General features: G+C 37.9%; 1 protein-coding gene across 1 annotated transcript; it reads right to left on the bottom strand.

The window, feature by feature from the left end:
* Positions 1–8,815: 8,815 nt before the first annotated feature.
* On the bottom strand, positions 8,816–17,026 carry LOC117247317 (ras-related C3 botulinum toxin substrate 1). Its single transcript, XM_033611774.2, has 6 exons — positions 16,691–17,026; positions 14,135–14,206; positions 13,812–13,929; positions 13,224–13,286; positions 11,402–11,561; positions 8,816–10,279 (listed from the first exon to the last, which is right to left on the bottom strand). The coding sequence occupies exons 1-6, from the start codon at positions 16,723–16,725 to the stop codon at positions 10,149–10,151; spliced, it is 579 nt and encodes a 192-aa protein (XP_033467665.1). The 5' UTR covers positions 16,726–17,026; the 3' UTR covers positions 8,816–10,148.
* Between the last annotated feature and the right edge of the window lie 2,384 nt (positions 17,027–19,410).

Raw genomic sequence — 19,410 nt, 5'->3', positions numbered from 1 at the left:
GATTCTGACAGACAGCTTTGCCAAACCTCCTACAAGAGCCTCTGCCATCAACCTGCAACCGTCGCCTCCACCTGCAGATTCTGGCAGACAGCTCAGCTCCCTCATTTACAGCCTCTGTCTTCAACCTGCAGCTGCCGCCTCCACCTGCAGATTCTGTTAGACAACTAAGCTCCTCCATCTACAGCCTCTGTCAGGAACCTGCAGCCATCACCTCCACCTGCAGATTCTGACAGACAGCTTAGCCAGACCTCCATCTACAGCCTCTGCAAGCAACCTGCAGCGCTGCCACCTCCACCTGCAAATTCTTGCAGACAGCTCAGCTCTTCCATTTACAGCCTCTGCCAGGAACCTGCAGCTGCCGCCTCCACCTGCAGATTCTGACAGACAGCTCAGCTCCTCCATCTACAGCCTCTGCAAACAACCTGCAGCACTGACACCTCCACCTGTAGGTTCTTGCAGACAGCTGTGGCCAGACCTACAACAATAGCTTGACCAAACCTCCAACAACAGCCTCTGTCAGCAACCTGCAGCCACTGCCTCCACCTGCAGATTCTGACAGACAGTTTGACAAACCTCGACTAGAGCCTCTGTCGGTAGTCTGCTGTTGTTGCAGGTTTGGCCAATTATTCATTTACAGCATCATCCGGAAATCTACGCCCCTGAATCTTGTTGTTGTGCCATGTGAAGACCTCAGCTGACCAGGGACCAGAGATGCACCAGGGACCAAAGAGCAGAGATGCACTCATAAAAATAACCTTTCAGGTAAGATAGACAATCATAACTGTGTAGTAATAGCATACCTGGGCTGATAAATTAAAGCTGCCTTTATATTACATTCAGTTTACATCATCTTCTTCCTCTAACAGATATTTCCACACTGGCAGATTCTGGCAGACAGCTCAGCTCCTCCAACTACAGCCTCTGTCAGGAACCTGCAGCCACCACCTCCACCTGCAGTTTCTGACAGACAGTTAAGCCAGACCTCCATCTACAGCCTCTGCAAGCAACCTGCAGCACTGACACCTCCACCTGCAGGTTCTTGCAGACAGCTGTGGCCAAACCTGCAACAACAGCTTGGCCAAACGTCTAACAACACCCTCTGTCAGCAACCTGCTGCCGCTGCCTCCACCTGCAGATTCTGACAGGCAGCTTGGCCAAACCAAACCAAAGCAGAGTAGAGTAGAGTAGAGTAGAGTAGAGTAGAGTAAAGCAGAGAAGAGCAAAATAGAGAAGAGTATAGTAGAGCAGAGTATAGTATAGTAGAAGAGAGAAGAGCAAAGTAGAGCAGAGTATAGTATAGTAGAGCAGAGTAGAGCAAAGTAGAGCTGCAGAGTGACACAGTCTTATGTTTTCATTACATATATTCTCACAGTATTGGATTTTGTTGTAATTTATGACATAGATAATTACTTAACATATGTTTTTGTCAGTAGGCCAATGCATTGGAACCTCAGATGTTTTCTTTTCTTTTTCAGTGTTTAGGGAGATCAGTATTAGGCAGGGAAAGGTCCAATGGAGGGTCCGACGGGTTGACCAGCCTGAAATTGGACGTTGTTTTGATTTTATTTTTTCTGAGGTGTCCACGTGTATTAGCTTGAGTCACATCTCTATCCAAGTTTTAAACATTCCTCCTTTTTTTAATTGGTCTGGAGTACTAATATGTGGTTGCCTAAGGCAGAGGGACCGTGAGAGAATTTCCTGTCTAGATTGAAATTTTAAGCAAGATGGCTGCCTGACAGGTTTTCGCTCTCGCACTCCATAAATTTGCTGCATTGTTAAAGGTTGTGCTGTAGCAAGCACGTATAGGAGGAACTGTTATTTTTTGTTATAATAGCAAACATGCATGTGTTATCTTTTTGTTTTCTTCTTCTTCTTTTTTGTAATAAAATCTTTTTAATATACAAGTGAAGACATGTCAGAGGTGGTCACTTCTTTTTTTTTTTTTTTTTTAATAATATTTTTTATTGAACATTTGTAACTTCATACACACCAAAGATGCTTCCCAGAAAAGTTATGCATTTTACAAGTATACCCAAGTTTTGTTTTTGTTTTTTTCTCTTTTAAAATCTTTTAAATAAAGAAAGTTTGTGCCTCATATTATAAGAACATTTATGAACTTTAGAACAAAAAAAACAGCCCTCTTTACTTATATTGATCTCTAAATCCTTCTCCCATTTACATCTAGTAATCTCTGTGCTTGTAGAAGAGCTTTCTAATAGAGATTTGTATACTTTAGAGGTACATTTAAGAGTTCTTCCGTCTTTATAAATGATGTCGTCTATTTTGGAGGGTGTAGGTTCCTTGAGTGTCTTGACTTGTCTGTATTATATTATGAATTTGGAAAAACGTAAATAAATGAGTAGAAGGTAAATTATATTTTGATTGTAACTGAGAAAAAGAGACGAATATACCATTATCAAAAAGATTTGTTATTTCCCTTATCTCCTTGTCGTACCATGACCTAAATGTATCATCAAAACAGGGTGCAAAATTTGGGTTTCTCCATATGGGAGTATGGGGGGAGAGACGCTCATTATAACTAATAAGTTTATGGGCACTCTTCCATATTTGTAAACTATTAATGATATTCGGGTTCTTAGTAATTTTCCTGACCTCTTGTAAACCTATGTAAGGCAAGTATTTCAGTTCATAAGGGTGAACATCATAGGACTCCACTCTTGCCCCTGCACTTACTGGACTAAGGAACCATTGTTTAATCTGGGCAAGCTGAGCTGAAAGAAAGTAAAATTTAAGATTTGAAAAGTTTAAACCACCAGCATTATATGGGAGCTGTAAAACCAGCCACCTAATCCTTGATAATTTGTTCTCCCAAATAAAAAAGGAAAAGATGCTCTGCATTTTAAAAAAATAAATAAATAATAAAAAAAAAAAGATAGCAGGCAGGGAATATGGAAGGTTTTGAAATAAAAATAGAAATTTGGGTAATATAGACATCTTAATTATATTAGTTCTACCCATAAAGGAGATAGGAAGTAAGTTCATTCTGTTGATAAACATTTTCTATATTGCTGGGAATGTATATACTCAAATATTTCATATAGTCTGGGGACCATTTCAAATTAAACTTGCATTTTAAGGAATCAAAATCAAATTTAGAAATAGGCATGATCTCAGTTTTTGACCAATTGATTTTGTAACCAGATAGGTCTCCAAACTGGTCTAATATTGTAAAAAGTGTAGGGATTGAATGTAAGGGGTCTTGTAGATAAAGTAAAATGTCATCTGCATAAAGGGAAATAACCTCACTTCCAGTTTTAACACCTTGTATATTTTTATGTGATCTTATTATTGTGGCCAAAGGCTCAATAGCAAGAGCAAATAATAACGGTGACAATGGACAACCTTGTCTTGTTCTACGTGATAACTTAAAGGGAGAAGAGTACTGAGTGTTTGTCTTTATGATAGCCATAGGGGAACTATAATTAATACGAATCCAGGAAATAAAAATCCGGGCCAAAATTAAATCTTGATAAAAAATTCTTTGAATGTCTCATTAATTTGAGCTGAATCCATTGTTACACCACCATCAGCCCCCTCAATCTGCAAAATTGCCCGATCTTCCGATTGTTTCTTTATTTGCCATGCCAATAATTTCCCTGCCATTTCGCCTTGTTCTACAAACTTTTGTTTTTAAAATAGTCAATTCGATAGAACGTGTGTTCATATTATTATATTTCATTTTCAGATTATCAAGCTGGCAAAGTATAGCAGGATCTTTGGATAGATAGTGAAGTTTCTCCAATTTTCTAATTTTTTGTTCAATATGCTGTAATTCATTTTTGGATTTAGTTTTAAGGGAACAAGAAAATGCTATAATGATCCCTCTAATGTAGGCTTTCAACGTGTCCCATACTGTTAAAGGGCATATTGTTGAGCCCCGATGCACAGCAGCGAAAGTATCTAAATGGGCATTTACAAATTCAGTAAACTGCTGGTTGGCCAACAATGTTGTATTAAACCTCCAACTTTAAATGATGCAGGAGGTCCATCAAAATCAATTGAAAACAATAATGCAGAATGATCTGATAGTATTCTTGCCAAGTAAACACATTTTGATATTTTGGAAACAAACGCTAATGAGACAAAGAAAAAATCAGTACTTGAGTAAGAATTGTGCACGGGGAAGTAAAATGAAAAGTCCCTGTCATCAGGGTGAATAGTTCTCCAAATCTCATGAAGGCCCAATTCCTGAGTATTATAAGCCAAAGCAATAGACATATTAGATAGCGAATGATTAGTAATAGAGGATCTGCTCAAATTAGCATCCAAAATACAATTGAAGTCGCCCCCCCCAAAAGATGGGGATCTTGAATTGTGTGACCATCAATGTGAGATCATTAATGAATTTTGGGTCATCATAATTAGGGCAATAACAATTTAGTAAAATGATTTTAATCTGGTCAAGGAGACCCCTGACAAAAATAAATCTACCATTTATGTCAGACTTTACTTCTTCAGGGAGAAATGATACATTCTGCCTGATGAGAATCACAACACCTCTCAAGTTGGAAGTAAAAGCGGAATGAAACACTTTTCCTACCCATCCAGATTTGAGCTGTTTATGCGTTGAGAATAGAAGATGTGTTTCTTGTAAGAATGCCACATCCACTGTTTATTCAGATAGGACATAATTTTTATTCTTTTCAGTGACCCCCCCATTCCTTTAACATTATAAGTTATGAAATTATATGTAGGCATTTAAAATGATTCAAGGGAGCACCTGGATGCAAATTTGGGAAGGGAGCACCCCACATCCTCCCCACCCGCCCATTTGATACTTCCTGAGTACATCCTGGGATGTAAAAGGGACGACGCTCTCTCCTACATTTATAAATTATTGGAGATTTTATTTTAATCTAATAAAAAAAAGAGAAAAAAAAGAAGAACAAAAACATATATTTGGGCATATGACCACCAGGAGGGAAAATTATTTAATAGTAGCTACTAAAAAGAATAAAAGTGGCGATAGTCATCATAATCCATTTTCACCATGATTTTCACCATAATTAGGATAGTAGCCTAATTTTACATGGTGCAAAATAAGACTCAGACCTGTTGATAAAGTTTGGTCTCTAATTAGGCTCTGTCCTCTACTGAACACTTTCTAAATAAACATCCCCATTTAAATGGCCCACCTAAAGGAGCCTGAAAAAAAAAAAAATCACTTAATTATAACCAACCACGTTTGTTTTCAAGTCCAACACATTGTTAGGTCAGGTTAATGTGTAGCTATTTTAGACGCCTCAATTCAAACAGAAGATAGGACAAGGTGTAGCCTGTATCATTTAATCAAATGCCCCCCATAGTCAATCAATAGTTCTGCAATCAGATGAGGCTCCAGTTGTAACCACCTGTAACCATCTCAGCAGATCAATGGCTTTCTATGATGTCCGATTTAATCAAAGGTAGGTTGTATAGTTATTACTTTTCCCACATAGTAGACTATTGTTCAGATAAAGGTGTTAGTCATTTGCTGTGCCCAGGATGTAGAGTTGGTTTAACCACCTGGTTGTAGTACACCATCGCCTCCTTGTGGTCCATGAAGGACATAGTTTTGTTGGCAAAAGTTACGATCAGCTCGCAAGGAAATAGTAGGCTAACCCATACCTCACATTTGCATCCCGCAGGCGCCACCAAATCAGCTGTAAGGTCCGGGTAGATGTGTATTCTCTTGCTGTGAAACATCAGATTGCCAGATTCTCCTGCCAAGTGCATGATGAGCCTCTTCGTCTCCAGGCTAAACAGCCGTGCAATCATACACCACGAGACTTGCCATCCTCCGGACGGGGATCCGTGCGGTGTGCGATGTTAATAAGCGGTTGAGATGGTCCGTGCATGAAGTATAATTCATCTGCATTGTTCACGTTGTATAATGAAAAATCCCACTTTTGGGGGTATTTCCTATTTCATTGTCGTAAGACGTGTAATGCAATTCAGCGCGTCAAAGCGTCCGCTTGTTCCTTTATCCAACTTGTAGCCTACTATTTGCATATTAGCTAAATATTTAGTTTCACCCAGAACATTTAGATTTAACATTTAACATTTAGATTTAGATTTAGCATTTAGATTTAACATTTAGATTTAGATTTAATATTTAGATTTAACATTTAGATTTAGATTTAGCATTTAGATTTAACATTTAGATTTAGATTTAATATTTACATTTAACATTTAACATTTAGGTGCCACATTTAATATTTAGATTTAACTATTTAATATATTTCTAAGTTAACAAATATTGCTGTAAATGTGGTAAAAGGTGACGTTAAAAAATTCACAACACTTTTTTAAACGTTGTTTGAAGCTAAATGTGGCAAAATGTTGATGTTATTTTCAGCGTGAGCCACTTTACAAACGGCACCCCATAGAAAACAACCAGCCAGTGCGCCTCGGACTATCTAACATATCACATCTGATCACTTGCAACAAATATGTAGGACACTCACAAGTAAGATGACTACAGAACCTCTCTCTTTTTTTTCTCCCAATTCCAAGGTATGGCAGCTGCCATACCTTGCCACACCTAAATGACGCCTATGCCTCTGACACACCCACAAACAAGGGAAAACATTCTTCAAACCCCTGATGTACACCATTTCACACTGTTAAAGGGAAACATGTTGTTAACCCGAAAACTGCAGCATGCCCCTGCATACAGCATTGAAGGCAGGACCCTGTTCATTCCTATGAAAGTTGCTCAGTGGCACACAAAGCCAAAAAAAGCTTTATATTTCCGTGGTATGAAATTACTTGGATGATCAGCACAGCTTCCCCATCATTTGGCCCATAGATCAGACATGCTAGAGACTTCTGCTGGCCAGCTACGTCTGGCTAAGCGCTTCTCTAACTTGAATGAGAATAAAATTGTTTAATTTTGCGGCTCTTCTTGACTTTCCAAATGTTTTTGGACGAAAAGGATCAAATCCTGTAAGTGAAACAAGTCATTTGCTCAAAAAAAATGGATCCGCTCATTCAGACATGTCTTTCTCAATGTAAGTCTATGGGAAAAAGACTTTGGGGCCAATTGCATCACTAGGCAGACTTGGGAATTGTAATTCCACTGTTTGGCCACAACAAAAATTGTTTTCAAAGCTTTCCCTGGGGGCCTGATAGGTATAGCTGCAGCTGGAGCAGGTACGTGACCTGGCCACTAGCTACATGACTCACCCAACATACCTACATGTCAACCCGCAATCAGCTCCCTTTGCCCATTGGCCCAAAAGCAAAAACCCCAACAAAAAAAGCTACGTTAACGATTAGCTAGTTACACAGTATTCACCTAACAGAGAGGTGGTTAAGGGAGGGGCAAGGGTTACATCTTGTTACTTATAAAATGAATCCTGTCTTCATGTATAAGTGGATTATTGCTACGTTTGGCCTCATATTTATTCACTACAGTGTTGTGTTGTCACAGGGTTGGTGGGTTTGTCTTGTGCTAGTGGTGTTTGTAGGGGCGTAAAATGCACACTACAAATAATTTGTCTGCCGTTATCATACATCAGTGGCTTTTAGTTGCAATGTGCAATTAATATAGAAGCTATAAATCAGATGTGTTCTATTCTATTGCTCAGAGCATTTGAACAACACGTTAATAACACTTTGAAGCTCTATATTACAAGGTGATTTTGTCCTCAGGACATCTTGTATAACTTCTAAAATATTGCTTTACCTGACTAATGCTAATAAATTACTTTTCTAACTAATCTACATGAACAGCAACTAACGGTTACAACCTAATACCGAACTGCAAACTTAATGTGAGCAAACATTGTAATATTTAAATGTTATAATGTAAACATTGCAGTAGCACTAATAAAATTTTATTACCATCAACTGAGCATTTACTTTGGTCCACAGTGTTTTTGCATGGATGATGTCAACTCAATGACTTATGTGCAAAAATTTTCGACGACTTTCTGAGTTGTTTCGACTTGAGGGGTCGTTCACGTGAATTTTACCAGTCGGGAGCTAATTTTTCAATTATTGCGACACCACATGAATGCAGTGTAGCATGCTATGCTAATATTAACCAGCTTTAGTTTAACTCACTGACATTAATGACAACATGCTGGTGTTTAGCTGGTATGTGGTATGTCTACAATGTTCACCATGCTAGTTTAGCATGTTAACATGCTAACATTTGCTAATTAGCATGAAACAGTTTTAATATCTATAGTTTTGATAGAATTTTGACGTAAATGTGGGTGTTGGACGAAGTGAAATGTGGAGCTAGGTCAGTGGTTCTTTACCCTTTTTGAGTCAAGAACCCCTTAATTGATACACACAAGGTCACAGACGGCCATTTGATAAGACTTTGCTTCAAGGACCGCCATCTTACAAGAGTTTGGTTGTTAAGACCAAATTAAGAAAAGTCACTCTAGTCATTCTTGGGCTCACTTTTACAGTGAAATAAATAGTGACAATGAACTGTCCTCCATTTTTCTTGGGGACCCCCTCAAGGGCCCTTGGTTGGAAACCACTGTGCTAAATTATGCGATGGGCAGACAAGCATTGCCATCTAAAAAAGTAACGTCATTTACACGGCTAAAAATGTCAAACATTTGCTGGTTCCAGTTTCTCAAATGTGAGGATTTGCTTCTTTTCTGTTTTTACAGTTGTATATAAATTTTCTTTGCGTCTTAGACTTTGAAGACATCTTATTAGGTCCTGAAACTGTGATGAACATTATATAGACTTAGCAAAAATTAGAAAAAGAAGCACGATTTAAAATCTACTTATGTTCTATCCCCTGAACTGTTTTGTGTTTGGACAAAAGACATAAAATACAACAGAGCATTTTCAATGAATTTATTTGCTTTTTAAAAAAAAATCAGCACATTACTATGTGAAAATGAAACCACATTTAGCATGAAAGTAAATCCAAGTGTGCACTTCCACTGCGCCATTGAAACACTGATAAAATGAGTCCAGATTTACAGCGGTTCCCCAGAGCAGCCATGCAATTTGATCATTGCTCGTTTCAAAATAAAATGTATTTGCTGAAAAGCTACTGCTCATATTGTACAACAAAGACATTAAATTCAGTTGCAACCTTTTTAGTGCTAATAAACTGGCTTGTAGACTTCATAAAACAGTAATAGATGTGGTCAAAATGAGCAGGAACTTCATGAGGACCTGAAATGGTTCTAACTTTTTTTACAGATAGACTGAGAATCAACCAGCACGACAACACTGGCTGCACTGCACCTTCACATGCCCGACAGTCAGTCATAAAATACTGTGTGTTCACTTAACACAAAGCGAGAAGAGAGCAATAGATTAATCTAGAAAGCTTTTAGGAACAAAACAAGATAATTATGGTGTTTTAAATGCTCGTTAATTGTACATAGTCGTTATTACTCATCTTAATAGCTGCTACAACAATTGTTAGAAGTCATTTAAGGGTTAAACTGTTTTCCACATGACTGCATGGTGGCATCACGTACAGGTTAAAACAAAATTAAAAGAAAGGGACATTTTAGTGTTCATGGAGTGACTACAAAGTGATGACGGCTGACTGAGTTTTGGCAACGCCTCAGTCTAGTCTGATGACACATGTAAACAAAATGGTCCGTCAACCACAGCTGACAAGAAACTGACAATGGAAAAAAAAGGAGAAATTAGAGCTTCTAAAAACATGTTTTTCCTTAAAGTAAAATTTCATCAAGGCAGCAGGAATCTCTTAGTGTGTAGGGGAAAGAGTGCAGTGCAGAACCTCCTTCTCTTTTAGAGTTTAATCTACGGTAACTTCATGATAAAATCACATTCAAGTAGTGTTTCTTCACAATGTCAGAGAAAAATGAAATGAATGTTTGTTTTTTTTTGTAAAATCCTCCCTCTTTCTCCTTAATCAAGACCAGATCCCAAACCCCCTCCCCTCCAACTTCCCCAAGGCCTTAGCAAAGTCACTTCATTCCTGTCAATCTGAAAGGACTAAGCAGACTGAAGCAAACAGAAAACCGTCAGCGCTGCTTAAGTCTGTGAAGTCCTTTCAGATGGAGGTCTGATCTACCAGAGCTTCTATGTAAGCAAGGACACAGGGGGTGAATAGATATTTGGGGAACCCAGCCATCGTCTTCCTCCGAATTCTGATGGCAACCACATTCTCTCCACCTTGTGGTTCTCCATTACAATATTCTGCACTTCCTCTTCCTCTTCTTGACGGGCGGGGGGCACAGGACCGCCCTGATGGCTTCATCGAACACCGTCTTAAGGCCGCGCTGCGTCAAAGCGGAGCATTCCAGATACTTCACTGAACCTTGTGGGCAGAGGGGAGGAACGAGTTAGCAAGTTGGCAAACCGGTTTGGTTTTGTTGGCACGCCATCATCATACAGTTAACAGATACATATTTTAACGCTTGAGTAAGTGGCAGATGTTTTCTATCAATCTAACAGCGTGATTGTACACTGTAAAATCCCAAACTACACAGGGTGCCTAAGGTTTGAAAGCAATAATGGCTTTTTCATATCCTATAAATGGTAGCTGGGAATGGAATTAAAATGAGGTTAACAGCCAAAATGAGTAAACAAAATATGTTTCTAACCATAATTCATCAGTATATAAAAACAGAATGGTGTGTTTAGGGAAATCAAGTCCAACATCTTTCAGTCCTAGACAACAAAATGCAACCATCTGTCAAATGCAACAACTGAAATTTAAATGTATTGTAATGTAATATACGGAAATATAATAATAAGAATACTACAGTACTGGAAAAAATGAAGCATAACTTTGCTATTTTAAAGATAATTTAGTGATTTTAAAGGTCCAGTGTGCAGGATTTAGGAGCATCTATTGGCAGAAATGCAATCTATTATTTAGAGCTATGTTATACTGAAAATAAGAATTGCTATTGTTTTTTGTTACCTTAGAATGAGCCATTTATATCTACATACAAAAGTTAAGTCCTCTCCCACAGAGTCCGACATGTTGTTTTTACAGTAGCCCAGAGTGGACAAATCAAACATTGGCTCTAGATACGGCCTTTCGAATTTTAGCATCGCTCACTGCAGTTTTCCTAGATGCTTCGTACATGGGAGATGTTTCAGTTGTGCAAACTCACCTCTAGATGATACTAAATCCTACACACATGATCTTTAAACCCTTTAATTGAACAGAAATTATCTAAGGACTAAGGAACTGTAGATATCCTGCGATAGATTTTAGCTAAAGAATGAGTACCAACATAAGCCTATGTGGCTAATTAAAGTTGCATGATGCTGTCGTTAGAAAAATGTGACAGTAAAACAATGGCCTCTCTACTCATTTTAGCAAAACTTAATACCATAAATGTGTGTGGCTTTTGAAATCTACTAATTCGAAACCTTAAAAGACATTTTTGAAAGATTTTTATCTGTGAAAGATGGTGCTACAACTGACTTATTTCTTTAGCCATGGCCAACCCCTGAGGGTAGATGATGGGGGAGAGCTTCTTCTCCTTGAGTTTTTCGATAGTGTCCTTGTCGTCTCTCAGGTCCAGCTTGGTGCCCACCAGGATGATGGGCGTGTTGGGGCAGTGGTGTCTCACCTCAGGGTACCACTGGGGGAGGAGAGAGGGGCACAGAGTCAGAGGCTGCAGGATGCAGATGGACAGTGCGGCTGAAATGTGAGCAGTTCGATAAAAAAACAAAACATTTCTTTAGAGAGGTTTTTGTCCCAAGTCCACAGGATGTGACCTTTGAGGAACTCTAGGCCAATAAGAGGACACTGAATGATTCTCAGTCCTGCTGTTTCAATGCATATCATTTATTCCTGTAACTTCACCAACTTAACCCCAAAGAAGCCCCTTCTACTCAACTATTACCTCTGAAGTACTTTTAAACTGAGAAAAGACATCGTCAACCATATCATCAAACTAAATTCATACCATAGAGGACTGATATCCATCATTCATGAGCTCATTAACAACATCAAACCACACTCCACTGAAAATGTATGTGTGTCCTGGGACTCTGATTTTGGAGATGTTTAAACAGATGACCAATTGGACTGTGTCTTAGACTTGATACACACATTGCCTATGTCGGCTAAACATGGCTTAATACGACTGAAAGTGGTACACAGAGTTCACTTTACTAATGCTAGATTGGCAAAGATTTTTACGAGCACTGAGCTGTTACTCCAGCCAGCAGACTTAATGCACACGCCGTGGCTGCGTCCGAATGTCTACATCCTCTGGATAAGTATTTTTAAAGCTTTTAGTGAGATGTTTGAAACCCAAGTCGACCCTGAGCCAGCCTGTGCACTTTCTGGTTTTACATCAAAAGCATCCCGCGCTCTTTGGGTGACCTTGATCCTTTTAAAACGGACGCAACACATTCCTCCGTCCTCCTCCATCATTGGGTCAAAGATGTTCTGTATTTAAGCTAGAAAAAAAATCAATATACACTCAAAGGTCCTTTTAAACATTTGTTAAGACATGAAGGCCCTTTACAACTCTCTACAGGAACCCCTCGACAAAGAGCAGGGTGGAACCCATGGATGTCCCATCACAGAGGTGCCATTTACCCCTTTCCTCCCCTCCCTCCTTCTTCCTTCTTTTATGTTTTTCCCTCCTTCACCTGAATGTATTCAGTAACCTGTAATCTTTTGGGTGGGGGGGTAGGATGGTAGGAATGGGAACGGGATTTCAATTTGTCAACATGAATAGTGCTTCTTTGTAGTTGAGGGATGCAGTGTTCCTACACATTCTTCAACATCAAATTCAAGCACTTTTTACGTTTTTTCCAGGCCCGATTCTCTCAGATTTAAGATCTCAATACGGCATAGTATGAGACACATATCAAGGTTAATTACTGTTACAGCACTAGGAATTGTTTAAAATGAGAACTAGCAGGCTTTACAGAAGCTCACAGGCAACAGAGCCTATTTACTAACATTAAGTAAGTAAAGAAACATTCAAAGCCTTGATTTTTCTCCTCAAATTCACAACTTTCAAGGATGTCAAGGACTCATGGGAACCCTGAGGACGGGTAGGTTAAGTGATTCAGATATACATGTTTTGTATCATTCACTCTAGTAAGATACACACTTTAAAAATCAATAAAATATATTTACAACCAAAGAAAAGGGTAAATGTCGAAGAAATGTCTGAAATCCCAGATCTGGCTCTCCTAATTCTCCAACCAAGCAGATCTGACCATAAAGTTTGATAGGAAACAGAGGTGACAAACTACAAACATAAAAAGCAGGTTGTTCTCACCTTGGCACGGACGTTTTCAAAGGAGGCTGGACTGACTAGTGAAAAGCAAATCAGGAACACATCCTGAGGAGGGAAAAGGAAAAACATGATTATAACATTAAAAACTTCATCAGCATTGTAGAGATGTTTCTGTTACAACTGGGACATAAATAACCACAACATAACTTTAAATTGAATCAACACTAAGACGATAAACAAACAAACAAACTCACATAACAGACCCCAAATGTTCAGACATGAGGGTTCACAAACTAGATTAATCTGGTTAAATACACACTGACTCCCACTCCCTAGGAGTCTTTGGCACAGAGGCCAGTTTGTTGTCAGGACAAAGGGAGCAAACAAGAGCCCCCTTTCACTTCCTCCAGACAGTGTATAGGTACTATGGATACAAGGCTCTACTCTGCTGAGTGCAAAGACTCTGTCTTAAGCACTACGGGCTGGTGAATAAATCAAATGCTTCATAAATCAATGCTTGCAAAGTGAAAACAGTGTTCCTGCTAACATTGTCTGGCTGATGCTAGTCTGTGCACGGCAGCGGTCTGACATAAGTGGTTCTAACTGTTGAGCGTGAATACATATACGTACTGTCTGTGGGTAGGACAGAGGCCTGAGCCTGTCGTAGTCCTCCTGTCCTGCTGTATCCCACAGGCCCAGGTTCACTGGTTTCCCATCGACCATCACATTGGCGGAGTAGTTGTCAAAACTGTGGAAGGGGAGGTGGAGATTAGGCTCCAAATTAAGTGTAAAGTGTTTCAACAGCTTCCCTCAGGATGACTAAAGTTCCATCTTATCTTATCTGAATGTGCAATAAAGTGAAGAGATAAAGTTGTGCATAGATGTTAACACATTTGTTGACCATCTCCTTATCACAGGTGCTCTTTAAAGGTGTGTCTGTATGTGTTACTCACACTGTGGGGATGTACTCTCCAGGGAAGGCATTGGTAGTGTAGCTGATGAGTAGGCATGTTTTACCCACAGCCCTGGGATTAGAAAGGAGGGCAGGGAAGGAGAGGAGGAAAGATCGACAGAAAAAAAAATACAGTATGAGAACTGAAGACTGCTGCATGGTTTATTCTCACATTTTTAATAATTACTGTATATTCTCTTTTAAATTAAGGTATGCGCAAATCAGTTTTATAGTGTATGTATATATTAAGTATGTTTACTCTGGTTAACAAGTAAGGCAAGCCTGGTTTAACCTGTGTTGCCTGACTTGAAGCACTGTTTTCAATGTAATTACGCTTTTAGTTATTGTGTTTTTTTCCATGACAATCTATAATTGTATCTCAGGACTGAGTGTATGCAATCTTCTATCTACATTTACTACCATCAAATAAAAATATCTATCTTAACAGATACAGTAAGTGCAGCAAAATTGTGTACACCACCACAGTTTATAAAATAAATCAGCAGTTCCCTCTCAGAGTCTCAACGAAACAGTAGGGTCATTTCTTCTGGTTTGCAATTTGTTCAGATGATTTTGTTATCATGTCTGATATCTTTCAAGTATGACTTTGCCGGTTCTTATCTTTGGTTTAAGAAAACAATGTCCAAGACTAGCACTGAATAGACTGACCCACTACTTTAAATGCTCTGCTGTAATAGAGTTCAGTTTCGCTCCATGGGATGATACTAAAAGCTAACAACAAAATGTTAATGGTCTGACTATATGTTACAGGATATACATAGGGTTAAGAGACCTAAATAAATCTGATCAGGTATAAAGCCCCAGATTGCTAATATGTATCTACATACAATTAATGCCACTTATACTGTAAACTACCAGAGGTCAGCTGACAGCAAGTTGTGTCTTTAAAAATGTTACTGTCTTACCTGAAATCAAAAATCAGTATCAATTACAATGTTTGCTGCAATGATTAGCTGATTAATCAATTAGATGGTGGTTAGATGACTTAAAGAAAATTCATCAGCAACTATTTTGATAACCAATTCATCAATTCAGTTATTTTTTGAGCAAAGAGTTTAAACATTTGCTTGTTCCAGCTGTATAAATGTTAAAATTTGCTGCTTTTCTTTGTCATCTATGATGGTAAATGAAGAGTATTTGGGTTTAGACTGTTGATAAGGCAAAAGAAGCAAATTGAAGACACACTTTGGGTTCAGGGAAATTGTGATGAGCATTTTTTTTTTATTTTTCTTTACATTTTATAGACTAAACAATTAATGGTGTTGCACAATTAATCAATTAGCTGCTAGTCAGCTATTAAATTAATCACCAACTAATTTGATAATAGTTTAATTTGTCTGTGTAATGTTTTAAGGAAAAAAAATCCCTGATTCATACTTTAAAATGTATTATATAATGTATGTATAATATTTTCTGGTTTATTTACTTCTCTGTGACAGTAAATTGAATATCTTTGGGTTGTGGACAAAACAAGACATTTAAGGACATCATCTCAGGCTTTGAAGAAACACTTAAAGACATTTTTCACCATTTCACCTGACATTCAATATACCAAACAATTAAGTGATTAATTAAAAAAAAAATTATCAACAACAATGGAAATAATCGGTAGTCACTGCCCTATCGATTAATAGAGTAAATTCTCGGCAGATTAGTGATAGTGAAAATAATCATTAGTGACAGACCTAGTTTAAAGTAGGGTTTGAGGTCAACAAGTTCAGACATTGGCTAAAGATAATTTCATTTGCAGCTTAGTTTTATGCAGGCGATGCTCTGATTTATTTCAGCTGTTATTCTAAAACTTGTAATAAAAAATATTTTATAATACAAATTATGAACTTTTGTTAAAATATAGCATTTGCATACTTCATGCTTAGTGAGGAATGAGATATTTTGTAAGATCACAGTACGTTTTTATTTAGAGACTTTAGAAATGTATGAAGTAAAAATACCAAACATCTGCTGAATATAAATGTTCTATTTATCCTTTTTTTAAAATGCAAAAAAATGGACTTGATTGTTTGGGTTACTGAGTTAATATATTGATTAAATAATGGTTTTAAAAATCATTGAGTCCTATTGAGTTAGGGTGGGACTGTTGTATTTTTTTGTTGTAAGTTCTTCCAAGGCCTTAAGTTGCTGTAACTTACTGCTAATGACAAACATGCAAAGTGTACACAACAAATTTAAGGGCAATGTCAAAGCGAACAATCCAAAAACTTGTATATAGGACGAGCTCTGAGATGTGTCGACATGGCAGCCTGCGTCATGTGCAATAAATGACATGCTGTGACCCATTCAGTCACACCTAACCGGAGCATGTAGATAAATCTGTCTGACCCAGCTGGACTGGAGAGCAGGCACAACAACAGCTGTCGCTCAACTTGGCATGTTATCTGAGGCTTGTTAGCCGCTAGACAACTGTTGGTAACTGGGTCAACGAAAGCCGCTATGTTAGCTCGTAACTATAACCATATAAGTCAAACTGCGACATTTTGGAGGTTAATTTGAGGATAAATACGATGGTTTAACTTACCCGTCCCCCACCACCACACACTTAATGGCCTGCATCGGACGCCTCTGTCGTTAGCAACCCAGCAGCTCGAGCTCGGTTAGCTTAGCTAGCTAACGGCGGCTAAAATAAAACCAGACTGGTGTCGATTAAAGTACAGCGTAAACAAAGTGAGGGGGCCTTGACCGCGGTCCAAAAAGTTGGTTAAATAGTCGTCGTTGCAGAAATTATCCGGTTTGTCGGTTCTTCTCAGCAACACCCGGTGAAACTCCAAAGTTGTTATCCAGGCGTCCAGGCAGGCAACACCCAGGAAAAAAACTCTGGAGTCAAGATTGAGGGGGAAAAAAACGCCCACAGTTTGGAAGCTGCAGCTCCGAGATCCCTGCAAGTCATATCCGGTCACAGCAGCGCGGTCAAACTCTGACACCTAGTGGTCACAACTGGAACATGCCCCAGTTTATTACATCAATAGTATTGGGGATTTTTTTTATTATTATTATTCTGAACCTCCCTGAAGCTACAAATACTTTTCCTTGAGCCCATCTGAGTGACACCATAAATTAGATTTTTAAAAAGGTTTAATTTAAAAGTTTACTTGTGCAGGCTGGTTAGTTAGTGCAAACGCTTTGTTTCAAATGAGAAGCAGAATAAAGTGATTTTGATGAAATATTATGATTTTAAGCTAATATTTAGTTATGGGTTTTGTTTTCTAATGGAGGAGTTCATTGCACATGAGGTGTCCAAGAACCATTGGAAATTTGAAAATCCAATGACAAGCCAAAATAAAAAGTATAAGTCCATCCCCAGTGCCTAAAACATTATTTGACATGCCCCCAGCTTTTTGCACCACACCTCTCTCATAAGTAATGAACAGTCCCTTGCAAGTTTTCTGAAATTGTATCTTTAAATACGCAAATGAATCACTGTCTAATTAAATGTGCAGTGATTTTCTTACATTTCCAGAACAGAAATCTGAATGTTTCATAAAGTCAGGCTAAAAATTCTTGTTTCATTTTACTGGCATATCAGAGTCACAGGTTTTCACAGAGGGAATCTCTTTGCATCATTCCATAACTCAGAGTTTTTAGGAATAAAATGTTATATAAGTCAGGCTATACATTATAGATAAACAACCCCCTCTGTAAAAACCTTCAGATTATAGGTAGGAATAAAAGTGGAAAGTCTGGTGTGTGTAAGTGTTACTGAAGCTGAGATTTCTGGCTCAGAGTGTGAGAAAACTACTGTTGCAGATGTATACCTCCATGAAACAGTCATGTTGTGGTTGCAGTTTACATCCATGTCTGTCCAGACTTATACGTATCCATGACAGCTGACAATAGCTCAAATATTAATGTTGCTGCAAATAAGCTACAAATTGTAAAACATGGATGCTTCACTCACATGTTCAACCCAGCAGCACAACAAATCTATGCAATCAGCACAGTATCAAGATTAGTGTCACCAGTTCAGCCCATATGTTAGAGTTATGATTGAACTAAAATATAAACCTTAAAAAGTGTATTTTGGATATTTTCTTTCCACTGGTCTGAAAGAAGACATGTTATGGAGGCAAAATAGCCCAACATTTCAAAATTTACTGGTGAAAAAACAACAACAACAAAAACTATGTTTCACCTGTAGTATCTCTCCTCAGAGATGAAAAACCATTGTCAGGTAGGAAAAACAACTCCGAGGTAGGCATCTAGTTTGTTAAATGTAGTGATGGAAGAAATATTCACAGCGAAAACTGCAATACAACAATATAAAATACTAAAAATTGTATGTTTGTGAGTGTAATGCAGGAAAATAACCCACATTATTATATTTTATATCACTGGATAATTATTAATAATGCATTTTAGAAGAATTATGATGTTGCAGCAGGTGGAGGTGAAGCTATACCTGTCAAATAAATATAGCAAAGTTTATGGTTTCTCCTGAAAAGTAGTGTGGTAGAAGCAGAAAATGGAAATACTCAAGTAAAGTACAGGTACCTCACACTTTTAAGTGAATAAATTGATTTTATTTTCACCACTGATCAGTGGGAGTGACACCTTTTTTAATAGATTTTTCTATATTAACAGAACTGAGTCTGGATGTATGAAGTGTAAATGACAAAACAAAGCATTGGCTCATATGGTTACATTTACCTCTCGTCATATTAATGCAGCAATGTTAAATCTTTATTTTTTTCCCCTCATGTTGAATAAGACCTAAAATAAATGCCCTGGAAAAAATAAACAAAGTAATTGCAAAATCAAAGGTAAAAAGGAAATTCACTTAATTACAATTGTACAGCTCCAAGGTAATTGATCTTAAGTTTATTTTCTTTTTAAAATACTTTTACTTCAGTACATTTCAGAGGGAACATTAGCTTTCTATCCTACATTTACACTACATTCAGGCTACCTGACAGCTATAGGTACTGGTTACTGGTTGTGTAAATTAAGATTATAAATACAAAACATATAATCAAATTATAAAATATGACTCATTTTTGTAGATAAGCCTAACTTTCCGCAGTATATAAAGTACTTAAAGTAGGTCTTTTACTTGTACTGGAATATTTCAGAAGTCACTCTGTAGTTTTGTATGTGAACACAAGAGGGCAGCATTTTACAATTTTACAGTCCAGGATCCTGTCCAAATCTTTATTGCCAAAAAATACCTGCAAACACCTAACACACACACACACACACACACACACATACACGTATGTGTCTTTAATTGCATTTTTTCCTCTG

Source organism: Epinephelus lanceolatus, chromosome 21, assembly GCF_041903045.1.
Source record: "Epinephelus lanceolatus isolate andai-2023 chromosome 21, ASM4190304v1, whole genome shotgun sequence".
Taxonomy (NCBI): Eukaryota; Metazoa; Chordata; class Actinopteri; order Perciformes; family Serranidae; genus Epinephelus; species Epinephelus lanceolatus.
The sequence above is the reverse complement of the archived record's forward strand: the minus strand, read 5'-3'. Positions and strand labels throughout refer to the sequence as shown.